We start from the raw sequence: 13769 nt of genomic DNA, 5'->3' as shown, positions 1-13769 counted from the left end.
GGGGGTTACAGGAAAGTTACTTTTTGGGTTAGTGTAAGGGTTACAGAGGGGGTTAGAGTGATATTTAGGGAGATTTTTTTGTGAGGAATCCAGGGAGGGTTAGTGACAGGAGTAGCAGAAAAGTAAGCATGGGAGTTAGAGTAAGGGTCACAAAGAAGGTAAGCCTGAGCGTTAGTGGTAAAATGAGGGTTTCATTAGGGTTAAAGTGAGACAGACATTATAATTATATAAGTGGATCATCCATATACTATAAATAATGATCTAAAAGGACTAAATCTGCTTCAACTATATGTCTTCTCGAAAGTGGGTTTCTAGGAGAAATCTACTACAGGGTATCCTTTACTATAAAATACAATTGGATTGCATTCTCAAAAGGTAGTTGTTGATATTCCAAAAGATCTTCTAGTGGGCAAACCAAGATCCAATAAAAACACTTTGTAAATAGATATCTTTTTTTGTGTGTAAATTAGATTACTTTGTGTTAATCATTCCAAACCCAATGCGATTACTGTGGGCTAACCAGAACTTAATGAACTTGATTTTATCTCCAGTTTATAAAGAAACATCAGGGGCGCTCAGTGCATCACTACCACCTGTTTTTGACACCTTATGGTGGAAACTACAATGTAAACTGTCAACCGTGTGCCTATAAAACGCAAGTGATATCTCAACTCAGTAAAAATTACAAGATTTACCACTTCTTAGGATGACCTGCTGATCAGTCCGATGGAAGGCTAAATAAGGATACACCGTGAGTATGCAGTTTTCAGCTACAGCAGCAACCTGAAGAGGAAACCTAAAAGTAAAATAAGAATGATTCAATGCAATTTATGAAGGATTTAAATATTAATTTCCAACAACAAATAACATTTCCTTTTAGCCTTGTCTTGAAAGCTACAATCAATACACATTTCCCTGTAGTTCTACCACGAAACATTAAAAAGCTGTTGACTTTTTTTGTTTTGTTTACTTTGTCAATAACTATATCAATTGTGGAAAACAATATTTATCAATTTTTTAGTATTTTCATTCAAGATAAATGCTCTTTAACCTCCCTGGCGGTATGATTCTTTTGGATTTTAGGTGCTGAAAGCGGTACCATTATTTTAGGTGCTGAAAGCATGTAATTCTTGTGAATGAGCAGCCCAAACCAACTGTATACATTTATTATACATATTATATATATATATATATATATATATATATATATATATATATATATATATATATATATATATATATATATATATGTATGTATACATATATGTATGTATACATATATTATATATATATTATATATATATATATATATATATATATATATATATATATATATATATATATATACGTATATATATATATATATAATGTATACAGTTGGTTTGGGCTGCTCATTCCCAAGAATTACGTGTATATATATATATACGTATATATATATATATATATATATACACATATATATATATATATACATATATATGTATATATATATATATATATATATATATATAATATGTGTGTGTGTATATATATATATATATATATATATGTATATGTGTATATATATACGTATATATATATATACTGTATATATATATATATGTATATATATATATATACATATATTTACATAAAAAGTACAGTAAAACTGCAGGAAAGGGCACTGGGGGGTAATGTAATGTGATTTTATTTTGAACGATATCAGTGTGTTTGGTGCATTTTACATTCGAATTTGCCGCCGGTTCCACCCCCCGGCGGACGTCACGTCGCCGGAGACGGAAGCCGGGGGTCGCAGACGATCGGGAGAGAGCTCCGCCGCCGCACACCGCTCGCAGTCTTCGCTGGATCCCGGAGAAAAGGTAAGTAAAACCTCCTCCAGCATCCAGCGATCTTCTTAGCGCTACCCCGAGTGTGACTCGGGGTTACCGCTTTTGGCACTAAAATCTAACCCCGAGTCACACTCGGGAATACCGCTAGGAAGGTTAAAACCTTGTAAACACGATCAGAAAATCTGACGAATAATACTGCTTTTGAAGCGATCGCATTATAATCTGATCATAAGTACACAGCTTTCGAGAGCCAATCATGACAGTTCATCCAAAATAATCCGAAGGGACAAACTTTTTCCATTTATTCAGTACAGTTTTCATGCAAAAAAAAAAAAGAAAAAATGACAATCATTCGTCCAATGTTCTCGTCGTGTGTACAAGGCTTTAACCTCCCTGATGGTATGATTATTTCGGATTTTAGGTGCTGAAAGTGGTACCATTATTTTGCTAGTAATTCTTAAGGATGAGCAGCCCAAACCAACTATTTATATATGATTTCTTTTTGCTGTGCATTCTTCTTTATAACATCCCGGGTATGATAAATTTTTAAACACAAAATCCTAAATTATAATATAATAAATAACTATAAAATAATAACAAATAATAATATAATAATAATAACACTTTTTTTTTCTCAAAAAAAAATAACACTTTTTATTCAATAAATTATAGTAAATAACGTAATGAAAAACACTGACATTTTTTTTGGTCAAACAAGGATGCAATATTTTTTTTTCCAAAAAGGATGCAATATTAGTGGTCATATTGCTTCAATAAACGTCCCGGGTGTGGAAAATTTTGAAACAGGGTACAGCACAAAGTCCAACGTCACAGTCAGGACAGTAGTACCGCGTTTCTTTTATGATTTTCCGTCCAGTGTCGTCACACTTGGAACAGCAAACCACACACATCCTTGTGGGTGCAGACTTCTTTTCGGTTGGTGGAATGTGGTCTATAAAGTGACGACCGGTCAGACATTCGGGGTTCACAACACCAGCAGCACGGCGTCCGGATCTACTTACAGTTGGTGTCTGGTGCCTGAGAAATATGAGCTCAGCAATTTTCCACACAAAGTCTGCATGAACCACAGGCCTGTCACTCTTCTTTTTTAGGAGAATGAATGCTTTCCACAAACACTGTTCCAGGAGATGCCTGAATATTTTTTTATAATATTTTTTCTGTTGTTTCCGCATTGCCGGATAGAAAGTCATTGCCTGGTCAGCTCTGTCCACACCTCCCATGGTGTGGTTATAATCCATGACCAGTTGCGGTTTCATAACATCTTTTCCACCTTTTGTATGTACCATGACAGTAGAGATGTTGTGGATGGTACTCATCAGGCAGACTATTTTTTTTGTCCAGCCATCTCAGTACCAACATTTTTCCTTTCTGCCAGGCAACAATTTCTCCGGGCTTGAGCTTTTTGTTGGCAAATGTGGGGGGCATGTCATGCCGGTTAGCTCTAATGGTCCCATACGCATCCATCTTGTGTTGTAGAAGGAACTCAAACAGTTCTGGGGATGTATAAAAATTGTCTGTGGTGACACAGTACCCCTGATTCAGCAGAGGCTCAATCAGCGTCAGAACTGAAGCGGTTGCCATTCCATAGCTGCTGAACCTTTAGTTGAATTTGGTTCCTCTCCAAAGAATTCGGTGTATAGGACCGAATTCCAAATATATCCAGAGCTGGATTCACACAGCATAAATTACTTTATGCCAAAACGTGCTCTCTTGGACGCAATATACTGTATCCAGCTGAGTCTCCCTTTATAGGTCATTAGACTTTCGTCAATACAAATGTCTCTTTCTGGGACATAAGACTCCTGGAAATTTTTCAAAATTAGTTGATAAACGTCCCAAATCTTTTTGAGCTTCGGACCTGGATGAGAAGTCTCGTCAAATTCGTCATTATTTGTAAAGTACAAATACTTCATAATGAGCGAAAATTTGTACTCCGACATAACCGTACCAAAAAAAGGAGTGGTCAGTAATTTGTTTGTGGTCCAATACCACTTCTGCAGGGGTTTCCCCACCACTCCCTGCAGAATAATTAGGCCCAGAAATTTCCAGATGTCCGCTTTGGTCACGGGTTCCCACATCCTGCTCCTTCAAAACCGCCTGCGGCTTGTTGCTCCTGGTACAGATTGGTTTCCACAACAATCTTTTCAATAACCTCATCGGTCAAAAAAAGGTTCAGGTATGCCAAGGGGTTGTCATCCTCAACCGGGTAAACGGGAACCTTGGGGGCGCTACGTGCTCCGTACCACAGTTGATCGAGCACCAAGACCGCACATCGCTGGGCACAGTCGCAGCATCATCGCTGAAATCGCTTTCTGCATCCGATGACGAACTTCCCCACAAATCGCTATCACTCCATTCTGCAAGTGATTCTGTATCGCTGTCGCCCAGCAGGTCATATACCACTTTTGAGGTTGCGGCACGCTTGTTTGATGCCATGGTCGCTCTGCAGTGTCCAGACACAAGGTACAGGAAAAATGCAGGAAGTGTAATGGAGAAAGCACTGGGGGGCAATCAAAGGTCAATTAATTTTATTTTGGCAACGTTATCCAATAGGATTACAGTGTATCAGTGTGTTTGTGCATTTACTTTTTGAATTTGCTGTCGGTTCCACCCCCCTGTGAGCGTCACGTCACAGAAGACGGAAGCCAGGGGAAAACAGAGGATCGGGAGTAAGCTCCACCGCCGTTCACCGCCCGCATACATCGATGGATCCCGGGGAAAAGGTAAGTAACCCCTCTACCAGGATCCAGCTTTTGGCACTGGAATTTAACCCCGAGCCACACTCGGGAATACCGCTAGAAAGGTTAAACTGGCCATGGATGGGGCCTGGCTCCGATGTGAACGTGACAGGATGCGCTATCTTGGAGCTCCACTGTATCCTCTAACCATCCGATTCCATCGCAGGATTACAGCTCACCCTGAGCACACCATTTACCCTCCATACTGTCGGGGAGCACAGCTGGTCAATGGCAGGGTGAAAATTGGCGTCTGCCTCACAGCCTCCCCAGTCCCAGCAGTCACAGACCTCTGTCCCCCGCCATCATGCCGGCGCGTGTGGTGTCCTCCCCTTCTCCCAACAAGCACAAAGCCAAGATGGAGGACGGTGCCCAGAAGCCCGGAGGCAGCGATCAACCTGTGAAACCTGCTCCATCTGCTTCTGCCGTGCCTTGGGAGGGGGGCCCACAGGCTATTGACATTACTAAGCCAATCATTGAGGCTATAGACGGCTGCAAGGCTGCCCTTATGCTCAGAATAGATCATCTGCCCTCTGAGTGTACCCTAATTAGGCAAGATCTGGATAAAATCTCGGGCCAGTAAATGGGGGCGGAAGGATGGATTTCCGAGGTGGAAAATGCTGCAAACACACATTGCACTCAAATAGCGGAGCTGCAATCCCAGGTGAGCTTGATGGCAGCCAAAATGGAAAACGCGGAAAACAGACAGCGCCGTAATAATGTCAGAGTGGTGGGTCTTCCAGAAAAGACTAAGGGGATGAAGCCTGTCCTGTTTGCAGAAAATGTCCTTAACCACTTGCCGACCGCTCACTGAGCTGGTACTGCGGCAAAGTGGCTCGTTATCGTCCAGCGACATAGACCTACGTCGCTGGATCCAGCCCCTTCTCAGCGGCGCGTGCGCGCCGCCGGAGGCTCGCTCCTGCTGTATTCAGACACAGCGGGAGTCGGGCCAGGGGAGGAGAAGCGGGGATCACCACCGCTCTTCCCCGATCCTCGGGGATCGAGTGAGGAAATCTGCCCACTTGTGTAAACAAAGCAGGCGGATCTCCTATGTGACAGACAGTCACAGAGTACAGGATTCAGCATAGCTGAACCTGCGATCTGTGTCTGTGTCACACAATCTCCTCCCCCCACACACGTCAGTAAGAATGAGGCATACATTTAACCCCTTGATCACCAATAGAGTTAACCCCTTCCCTGCCAGTGTCATTATTACAGTAACAGTGCATATTTATAGCACTGATTAATGTAGTAATGTCACTGGTACCCCCAAAAGTGTCAAAAATGTCAGTTAGGGGTCCGATCTGTCCGCCGCAATGTCGCAGTCCCGCAAAAAAAAAAACGCAGATCGCCGCCATTACTAATAAAAAAAAATAAACAATAAAAATGACAAATCTTTCCCGTAGTTAGTAAACGCGATAACTTTTGCACAAACCAATCAAAATACGCTTATTGTGATTTTTTTTACCAAAAATATGTAGCAGGAAACAAATTGGCCTAAAATGTTAAAAAAATTAGATTTTTAAATTTTTTTGGGAATGTTATATATCAGAATATAAAAAAAAATATATATTTTTTTTTTTTTTCAAAATTATCCCTCTTTTTTTCAAAAATTTAAAATCGCACAGGTGATCAAATACCACCAAAAGAAAGCTCTATTTGTGGGGAAAAAAAGGGACATAAATTTAATTTGGGTATAGCGTCGCACGACCACGCAATTGTCCGTTAAAGTAACGCAGTGCCGAATCCCAAAATATAGCCTCGTCAGGAATGGGGTAAAATCTTCCGGTCTTAAAGACGTTAAAAATACGCTCATTGAGGGTTTTTTGTCAAAGACATGTAGCTAAATACATTTTGGCCTAAATATATGACAAAAATTGAATATATTGTATATTTTTTAACTGTCAAAGTAGAAAATGTCGATTTTTTCGCTCTTTTTTTATTAATATCGCAAAAAATCAAAAGCGCAGAGGTGATCAAATACCACCAAAAGGAAGCTCTGTTTGTGGGAAAAAAAAGCATGTAAATTTTGTTTGGGTACAGCGTTGCATGACCGCGCAATTGTCAGTTAAATTTGCACAGTGCCAAGTTGCAAAAAGTGCCTGGAAGTAAAGCAGGAAAATCCTCCGGTGGTAAAGTGGTTAAAGATCTCTTGCAGCTGACCAATATATCTCCTACTTATGTGGCCCACCTAGTGCCAATGGGTGCCCGCCCGCCCACCGGGGGGGCCCTGCCGAGCATATTTCTGGGGCGGTTCCTGAATTTTCATGACCCAGACAAGAGTTGCACTATGAAAATACAAAAGCCATGCTATTTCCTGATTTCATTGTGGAAACACAGAAGAAACATTGATCCTTCATTGAAGTTCGCAAGCGCCTGAGAACAAAGGGCCTAAAATACAGTATGTTATATCCCAGCAAGCTCTGGGTCGAATATCAAGGTATTGTTGAATTTTTTTAATCCTCTGAAAATGCTACGGACTGGCTTGATTCTATTTAGCCCTGCCTGCTAGCAGTTATACCTTGCTCCCTCTGTTGCTGTTTTTGGGACATGAGTACAGGCCTACAGTAACTATTGCTTTTTGGGTTCCTGAATCCTTCTTACGTTTGACATTCACTTTTCTTACTATTCAATTCCTCTGCTGATTGCAGGGGACGTACGATTATGCTGCAATTGCTCTTCTTGTTTTTCATGACTGCAAAGAGAGGAGTCTACCCAAATCCTTGGTGTGTGCAAGATAGGAGTTCTTGGGTTGTTTTTGTTCATGCACTTTTTGCGCAAGACTTTCACCTGAAGAGGTTACAAGACTCTGTTAACTGTTTGCTAAGTATTAGCCATGTTACAGTGCTTTTTGACTATGGGGTTTGGGTACAAGCTGGATACCCGGTTATTTTATTCTTTCGAGTTTGGATATTACAGCAGGTTTGTTATTATGGGTTCCAGGCGTCCCCATGTGTAGATTTCCTTTATATACTCTTTTCCCACAGGGTATTGCTGTGCAGTCCCCTGGAGCATGTAGATTGGCCTATCTACCTATCTCTGATCTCTGGGATCACCAATGTATTTTTTTACAGCTTATCATGTCTATGTTAGTTACATTTTCATCCTGGAATATCTGGGGCCTTAACGACAAGGTAAAGGGCAATTAAATTGTAACATTAAAGCATTAAATATGACTAATATTATAAAAATATTTCTGTATTTTTTCAACAGGTTAAAAAACTTCCAAATGAGAACATATGGAGTATGCATCACAAAGTGATAAAGACATGTGCAAACAAAATCCACATAGAAATACTAAAACAATATAGGTATTGTGTAACATATATAGTAGATCTAAAGGGGTAATTCCAGCTACTCATTGATCACATTGCATCATACTTGCACATCAGGTACATTAAATGCTATTCAGGGCTGGAAACTTCCACAGCATTTCAAACATTCAACTTTTTCCTTCATCAGGGATTATATACCACTCTGTAATCATAAATGACCATGATTGAGTCTAAGGCCATCCAATATATAATCATAACATAATGTTATACACTCATGTATAACAGACACTTACATCAAAAGATCATTGAGTCACAGCATTAACCCACAGATAGGTCCCAGACAGACTCGGCCTCAGATTGCACAAGGACCATACTGGGTACTTTCCAACCATCAGATTGTCCTCAAATGTTAGGGACCATTCCCTAATTGCACAGATGGTCCTGGGAGGGTACCAAAGTCCTACCACATTTTTGCACCATAAACTATAAACACATACAGAGCTTAAATCCTCCTACGTAGGTTGTACCTGGTCATCTGCAATCTCTTATAATCTAGAATTTACACGGCTTTTCAGAGCTTTAGGGCTAGAGGTCTGAAGTCATGCACTGAACAGCTCTGAGAGAAATCGACCAAACTGGCTTTATGCCAGGGAAGTCTCCTGATACTAATCCCTGCTGGTTATTTACCCATCTACAGATTTCTCATAAATTGACCAGGACGGTGGTGTCCTTCCTTAGATATGGCCAAAGAATTTGATTCTGTTGACTGGGGGTACATGGGCATATTGCTGGGGTGTATGGGCTTTGGGCCACATTATTGTAGCTATATCTCACTATTGTACAGTAAACCCCAAATGGCATTGAAAATAGGGTCCTCAATGTCCCTATTCTTCTCTATTGGCAGAGGTACACGAAAAGGGTGCCCACTGTCCCCATTACTATTCTCCCTGATAATTGAGCCTTAGGCTGTGGCACCTAGGAAGTCCATTGGAAGTCAGTTCTATTAGAGAATGCCTAGCGCTCTATGTGGATGACGTGTTGCTCTTTTTGAATATTCTGGATAAATTTGCAGTTTTCTCAGGCTTGCGAATGAATTGGGATGAATCTACAATACTCACGCTAGACCCTGGCACTAAGGTCGCTGCAGACGCTACAATACAGTTACAATGGGTCACCCAATTCACATATCTTGGGATCCGAGTAACGGCGAGAGTAGTGGACTACTACATATTAAATCTGCAGCCACTACTGGACTTCCTTAAATGGAAAATTCAGGGCTGGAAGGACCTTCTACTGTCAGTGAAGGGAGCGGGGCATATCAACTTCCTCAAAATTAAGTTTCTTCCAGTTTTCTTTATTTTCTCAGCGACTCTCGTGTATGGGTTCTGTGCTCTTTTTTATGTAGAGTGCACGGCCTTTTCAGCTCTTTCGTTTGGGGGCCCTCTCCTCCTAGAATAGGCCTTAGGGCTCTGCAGGAACCATGGGAACAGGGGGGTTTAGCGCTTTCCAACTTGTACAAATATTTATTTTGGCAGGTCAAGGGGTTTTTGCACGCAGATGGCTTCTTGGGGATGATGGGGACTCTGCCATGGTGTTGGGCTTCTATGAAAGCCTGCGCCTTCTATTACATTGAGGTTTGGAGGCCAAATTTCCCTTGACGGTAACCAATGCGTGCCACACTCAAGGCATGGAACTGTATCAAAGCCTTGCTAAAACCTGCCTCTGACTCCTTCTCACTGGCCTCACCGCTGTGGATGAACCCCCGTCTCCCTCAATTCCTTACCATTCCAGAACCCATTATATGGGCATCCAAAGGGATTAAGTCTCTAGGGGCCAAACTATTGTCCTTTGCAGATCTCAAACAGAGGTTTATCTTATCTAATCCTTACCTCTTTAGATACCTTCATTTGTGACATGCTTTTATCTCCCAATTTGGCTCCACTAAGATGGAAATCAAGCTCTCAAGCTTAGAAAATATTTTGTTAGATGAGTCCTTAAAAAAACACTTTCTGAGTTATACAAAGAACTTTTCCTTGTTCCTCCTCCCTCGGTGGTCAAGTGTAGAGAAAGATGGGTGGAAGAGGTTCCAGATATGGCGGGACAGGACTGGGATGACATGTGTTTTCCTTTTAGTCATTTAGTGTCAGCGAGGGATTGGCTAACCCACTTCAAATTCTTACACAGAATATACTTTACTCAGGCAAAACTAGCTATAATCTACCCATGGGCATTGGCGAAGTATTGGCGCTGCTCTCACTCCCCAGCTACATTTGGACACATGTTTTGGCATTGCCTGGTGGTTAGAGAATATTGGACTGCCATTCTTCACTGTATAATGGAGGTCACCTCCATACCTGTACCTATGACAGTGGCAATCTGCCTTCTTGGGCTAGTGGAGGGCTTGGCACCTTCTAGAGCTCAGCATACTTTGCCTAGTTTATTTTTGTTTATGCCCATAAGGCACTAATACTACAATGGACAAAACCATCTATCCACTACTGGAAGGGACATGTAAATCAAATGATACCACTTTATAAAGCCACATATTTCAGTAGGGGTTGCCGAAAGAAATTTGAGAAAGCCTGGCAGATTTGGTTAGATAACCCTACCGCTATTGCCTAAAAACTATCAGAGTACTGGTATCTTGGATATAGTCAACTGAGTGAGAAGGTGTCTATATCCGAATTGCTATAGAGCCTACACAATATTTTTTGGAGTATTGAGCTGTGATTATCTATACTACTATAGGGGTACTTCATTTATGTATCTGTGCATATTTTCTTTGATATGGTACTGTTACACTCAATTCCTGAGGGATGTTTGTCATCTAATGGAGTGAAGGTTTCCCATGAACCTTGCCTGGAAGGGGGATAAAGATATTGTTGTTTTATATTGCTTTTTTGCCCTGCTTGCCCAAACAACTTTGCTTTTATTTTCTACTTTATACCAATAAAAAGTAATTTACAACCAAAAAAACTGCCCATGGACGGGTAGAATGTTGAATGAAAATTATTGGAGAAAGAAGGTTCTAAAAAAGTTTGTTTGTTTTTCTAATCATTAGTAGGTCAAATCGACGTTTGATTTTTACCACATTGGCAAAAATATTTGAAGGAGCAAGATAGAAAGTTTTTGTTGAATGTAGGTTTTTGTTTGGTAAAGCACATTCATTTCAAAATTAAATTTTAAAGGGAAACAAAATATTTTAAACAGCAAACAAATATTCTGAGAATACTTTCCTAGGACTTTTCCTAAGAAGTTTTGTTTGAAACCTTATCCATCTATGGCCAGCTTTAGGCTAATGCCAACCATCCCCAAGCTAACTTTTTTCTTTTTTTTTAGGAAATTCATATTTCTTTGGCTATTTTTTCAGCAATTTGAGATCAGTTGTTGAGCTTTAGCAGTGATTTCTGTTTGTGACAAAACTGCCAGCAGCACTCATTCTTCCTTCACCTCTGTGGGCTTAGCTACAAATCTCTGAAGAAGAGCAATTTGTAGCAGAGAACACCAACCACATTCTGGAGCACTAATTTAGCTTCTAGTAGCGACAAATCGCTTCTTAGTAAAAAATTGCCACCCATTAAATTACTAGCTAAATCACCGTAAATCCCTGGCATTAGTGTTTTGTAGCAGCAATTAATCTCTGCTACAGAATCATCCATTTTTATCAGCCATAGGATTCTAGGTCAGATTCTCTGTAAAAGGGGAACCCCTGTTTTGTTGTCAAAAAAGCAAACTTTACAATACATTTTCATGGAAATCCTCACGTCTTTAATCTGGGGGGTATCAAGGCACACTTTTCTACCACTTTTTAAACCTGGCTGCTAAGTGTGAGTATAGGCATTCAATATAACTACCTGATAGCCCAGTGCTGTAATAGAGTTGTTGCCTCAGCATTTTTTTATGCATACCTGAGTCTGTTAACCACTTGACGTCCGCCCACCGCAGATTTACTGTGGCAGGCAGCCGCTCCTGGGCAAACCGACGTAATATTACGTTGCTCACTCAGGAGACTCTAGGGGGCAAGCACGCGCCGGCGGCGCGCTCCTGCCCCCGCTCGTCAGCCGGGGAGCCAGTGCGTGTGACAGGCGGCTCCGATGGCCGCCGGCCACTTGCGATCTCCCCCCGCTGACAGAGAATGAAGGATGGCTGATGTAAACACCGCCGTCCGTCATTCTCCCTGAAGTGATTACAGAGGCTATGTTACCCTGCGATATAGGATCACATGTCTCCGTGATGATCTCACAAGCCCAACCCCCCCACAGTTAGAATCACTCCCCTAGGCTTACATTTAACCCCTTGATCACTAATAGTATTAACCCTCTTCCCTGCCAATGGCATTATTACAGTAACAGTGCATATTTTTAGCACTGATTACTGTAGTAATGTCAATGGTACCACCAAAACTGTCAAAAATATCAGTTAGGGGTCCGATCTGTCCGCCGCAATGTCACAGTCCCACAAAAAAATCGCAGATCGCCGCCATTATAAGTAAAAAAAAAAAAAAAAACAATAAAAATTAGATAAATCTTTCCCGTAGTTAGTAGACGCAATAACTTTTGCACAAACCAATCAAAATATGCTTATTGCGATTTTTTTTACCAAAAATATGTAACAGAAAACAAATTGGCCTAAAATGTTAAAAAATTTTGATTTTTAATTTTTTTTTCGGGGGAATATATAGCAGAATGTGAAAAATATTGTTTTTTTTTTTTTCAAAATTGTCACTCTTTTTTTGTTTATAGCGCAAAAAATAAACATTGCACAGGTGATCAAATACCACCAAAAGAAAGCTCTATTTGTGGGAAAAAAAGGATGTCAATTTTATTTGGGTACAGCGTCGCGCGACCGCGCAATTGTCTGTTAAAATAATGCAGTGCCGAATCGCAAAATAGGGCCCGGTCATTAAGCAGCAAAATCTTCCGGTCCTTAAGTGGTTAAAATATCTTACTTAAGATGGAACATCTATTGCAAGGTATGCCTGCAACTTGACTGTAAGGTCTGTGCAGACTTTTAGTAAAAGCAACAAGTAAATTCCATTGGAAATGGGTTCATAATTCTGAATTTTTCTCTATGAATAGTATTTTCATCAAAGAAAGACACATCAAATCATAACTGGCTCTTAGATGCAGTAGGTGGAGCTGTAATTTGTTAATGATGGGGAAGGAACCTATTTATCATGAGCGGGGACAGTTATTTAAATCATGCCCAAGTGACACAGGATGCAATGCTAGGAATCACCAATAGGGGTCGCCTCTTACCAGATATTGGACTCAGTCAAGCTTGTATGGTAGTCAATAGGCAGGGTCCAACCATGAAATATGGGACAAATCCTCGCTTTCAACCATGGAAATCCCCAATCGATATTTGGAGTATACCACACTAGGAAGTGGGGTGAGATCAGAGTAGTGTTTGACTCTAGTGCCAAATTCAAGGGTGTCTCCCTAAACGATATCCTCTTGACAGCTCCAGACCTCTCCAGGTCTGGAGCTGTCAACTTGTCATGAACTTGTCAAAAACCATCTCTGTGTTTTTATTTATTTTTTACACTTTTTTGGGGAATGAGTAGGGGTAAAATGTCCCCCATACTCATTCACATGCGGGGTGGGACCTGGAGGCCACCTTGTTGAAGAGGGCTTTGGTCGCATAACCTCTTTGATTACTTTAGTGAGAATGACAGATGGCTGTGTTTACATCGGACTCGCCGGTCACACACACTGACTCCCCAGCCGACAAGCGCTACAGCACTAGCCTGGGAGGAGCTAGGGGGCGATCGTGCACCGCCGGAGGCGCGCTCCCGCCCCCGCTTGTCGGCTGGGGAGTCAGTGCGTGTGACCGGCGGCTCCGATGACCGCCGGCCACTCGCGATCTTCCGCTGCAGTGAGAGAAGGACAGACGGCTGATGTAAACAC

General features: G+C 41.2%; 1 protein-coding gene across 1 annotated transcript in view; it reads right to left on the bottom strand.

Moving 5' to 3' along the window:
• The window catches only part of CFAP47 (cilia and flagella associated protein 47), a 702231-nt gene that overhangs the window by 527191 nt on the left and 161271 nt on the right, over window positions 1-13769 (bottom strand). Inside the window, exon 27 of the mRNA XM_082245539.1 lies at window positions 696-796. Coding sequence (XP_082101665.1) covers window positions 696-796 — 101 coding nt within the window. The remainder of the gene's footprint in view (window positions 1-695; window positions 797-13769) is intronic.

The sequence above is a fragment of the Pelophylax lessonae genome (assembly GCF_965119305.1).
Source record: "Pelophylax lessonae genome assembly, chromosome: 2".
NCBI lineage: Eukaryota > Metazoa > Chordata > Amphibia > Anura > Ranidae > Pelophylax > Pelophylax lessonae.
This window is presented reverse-complemented; position numbering and strand designations above follow the sequence as displayed.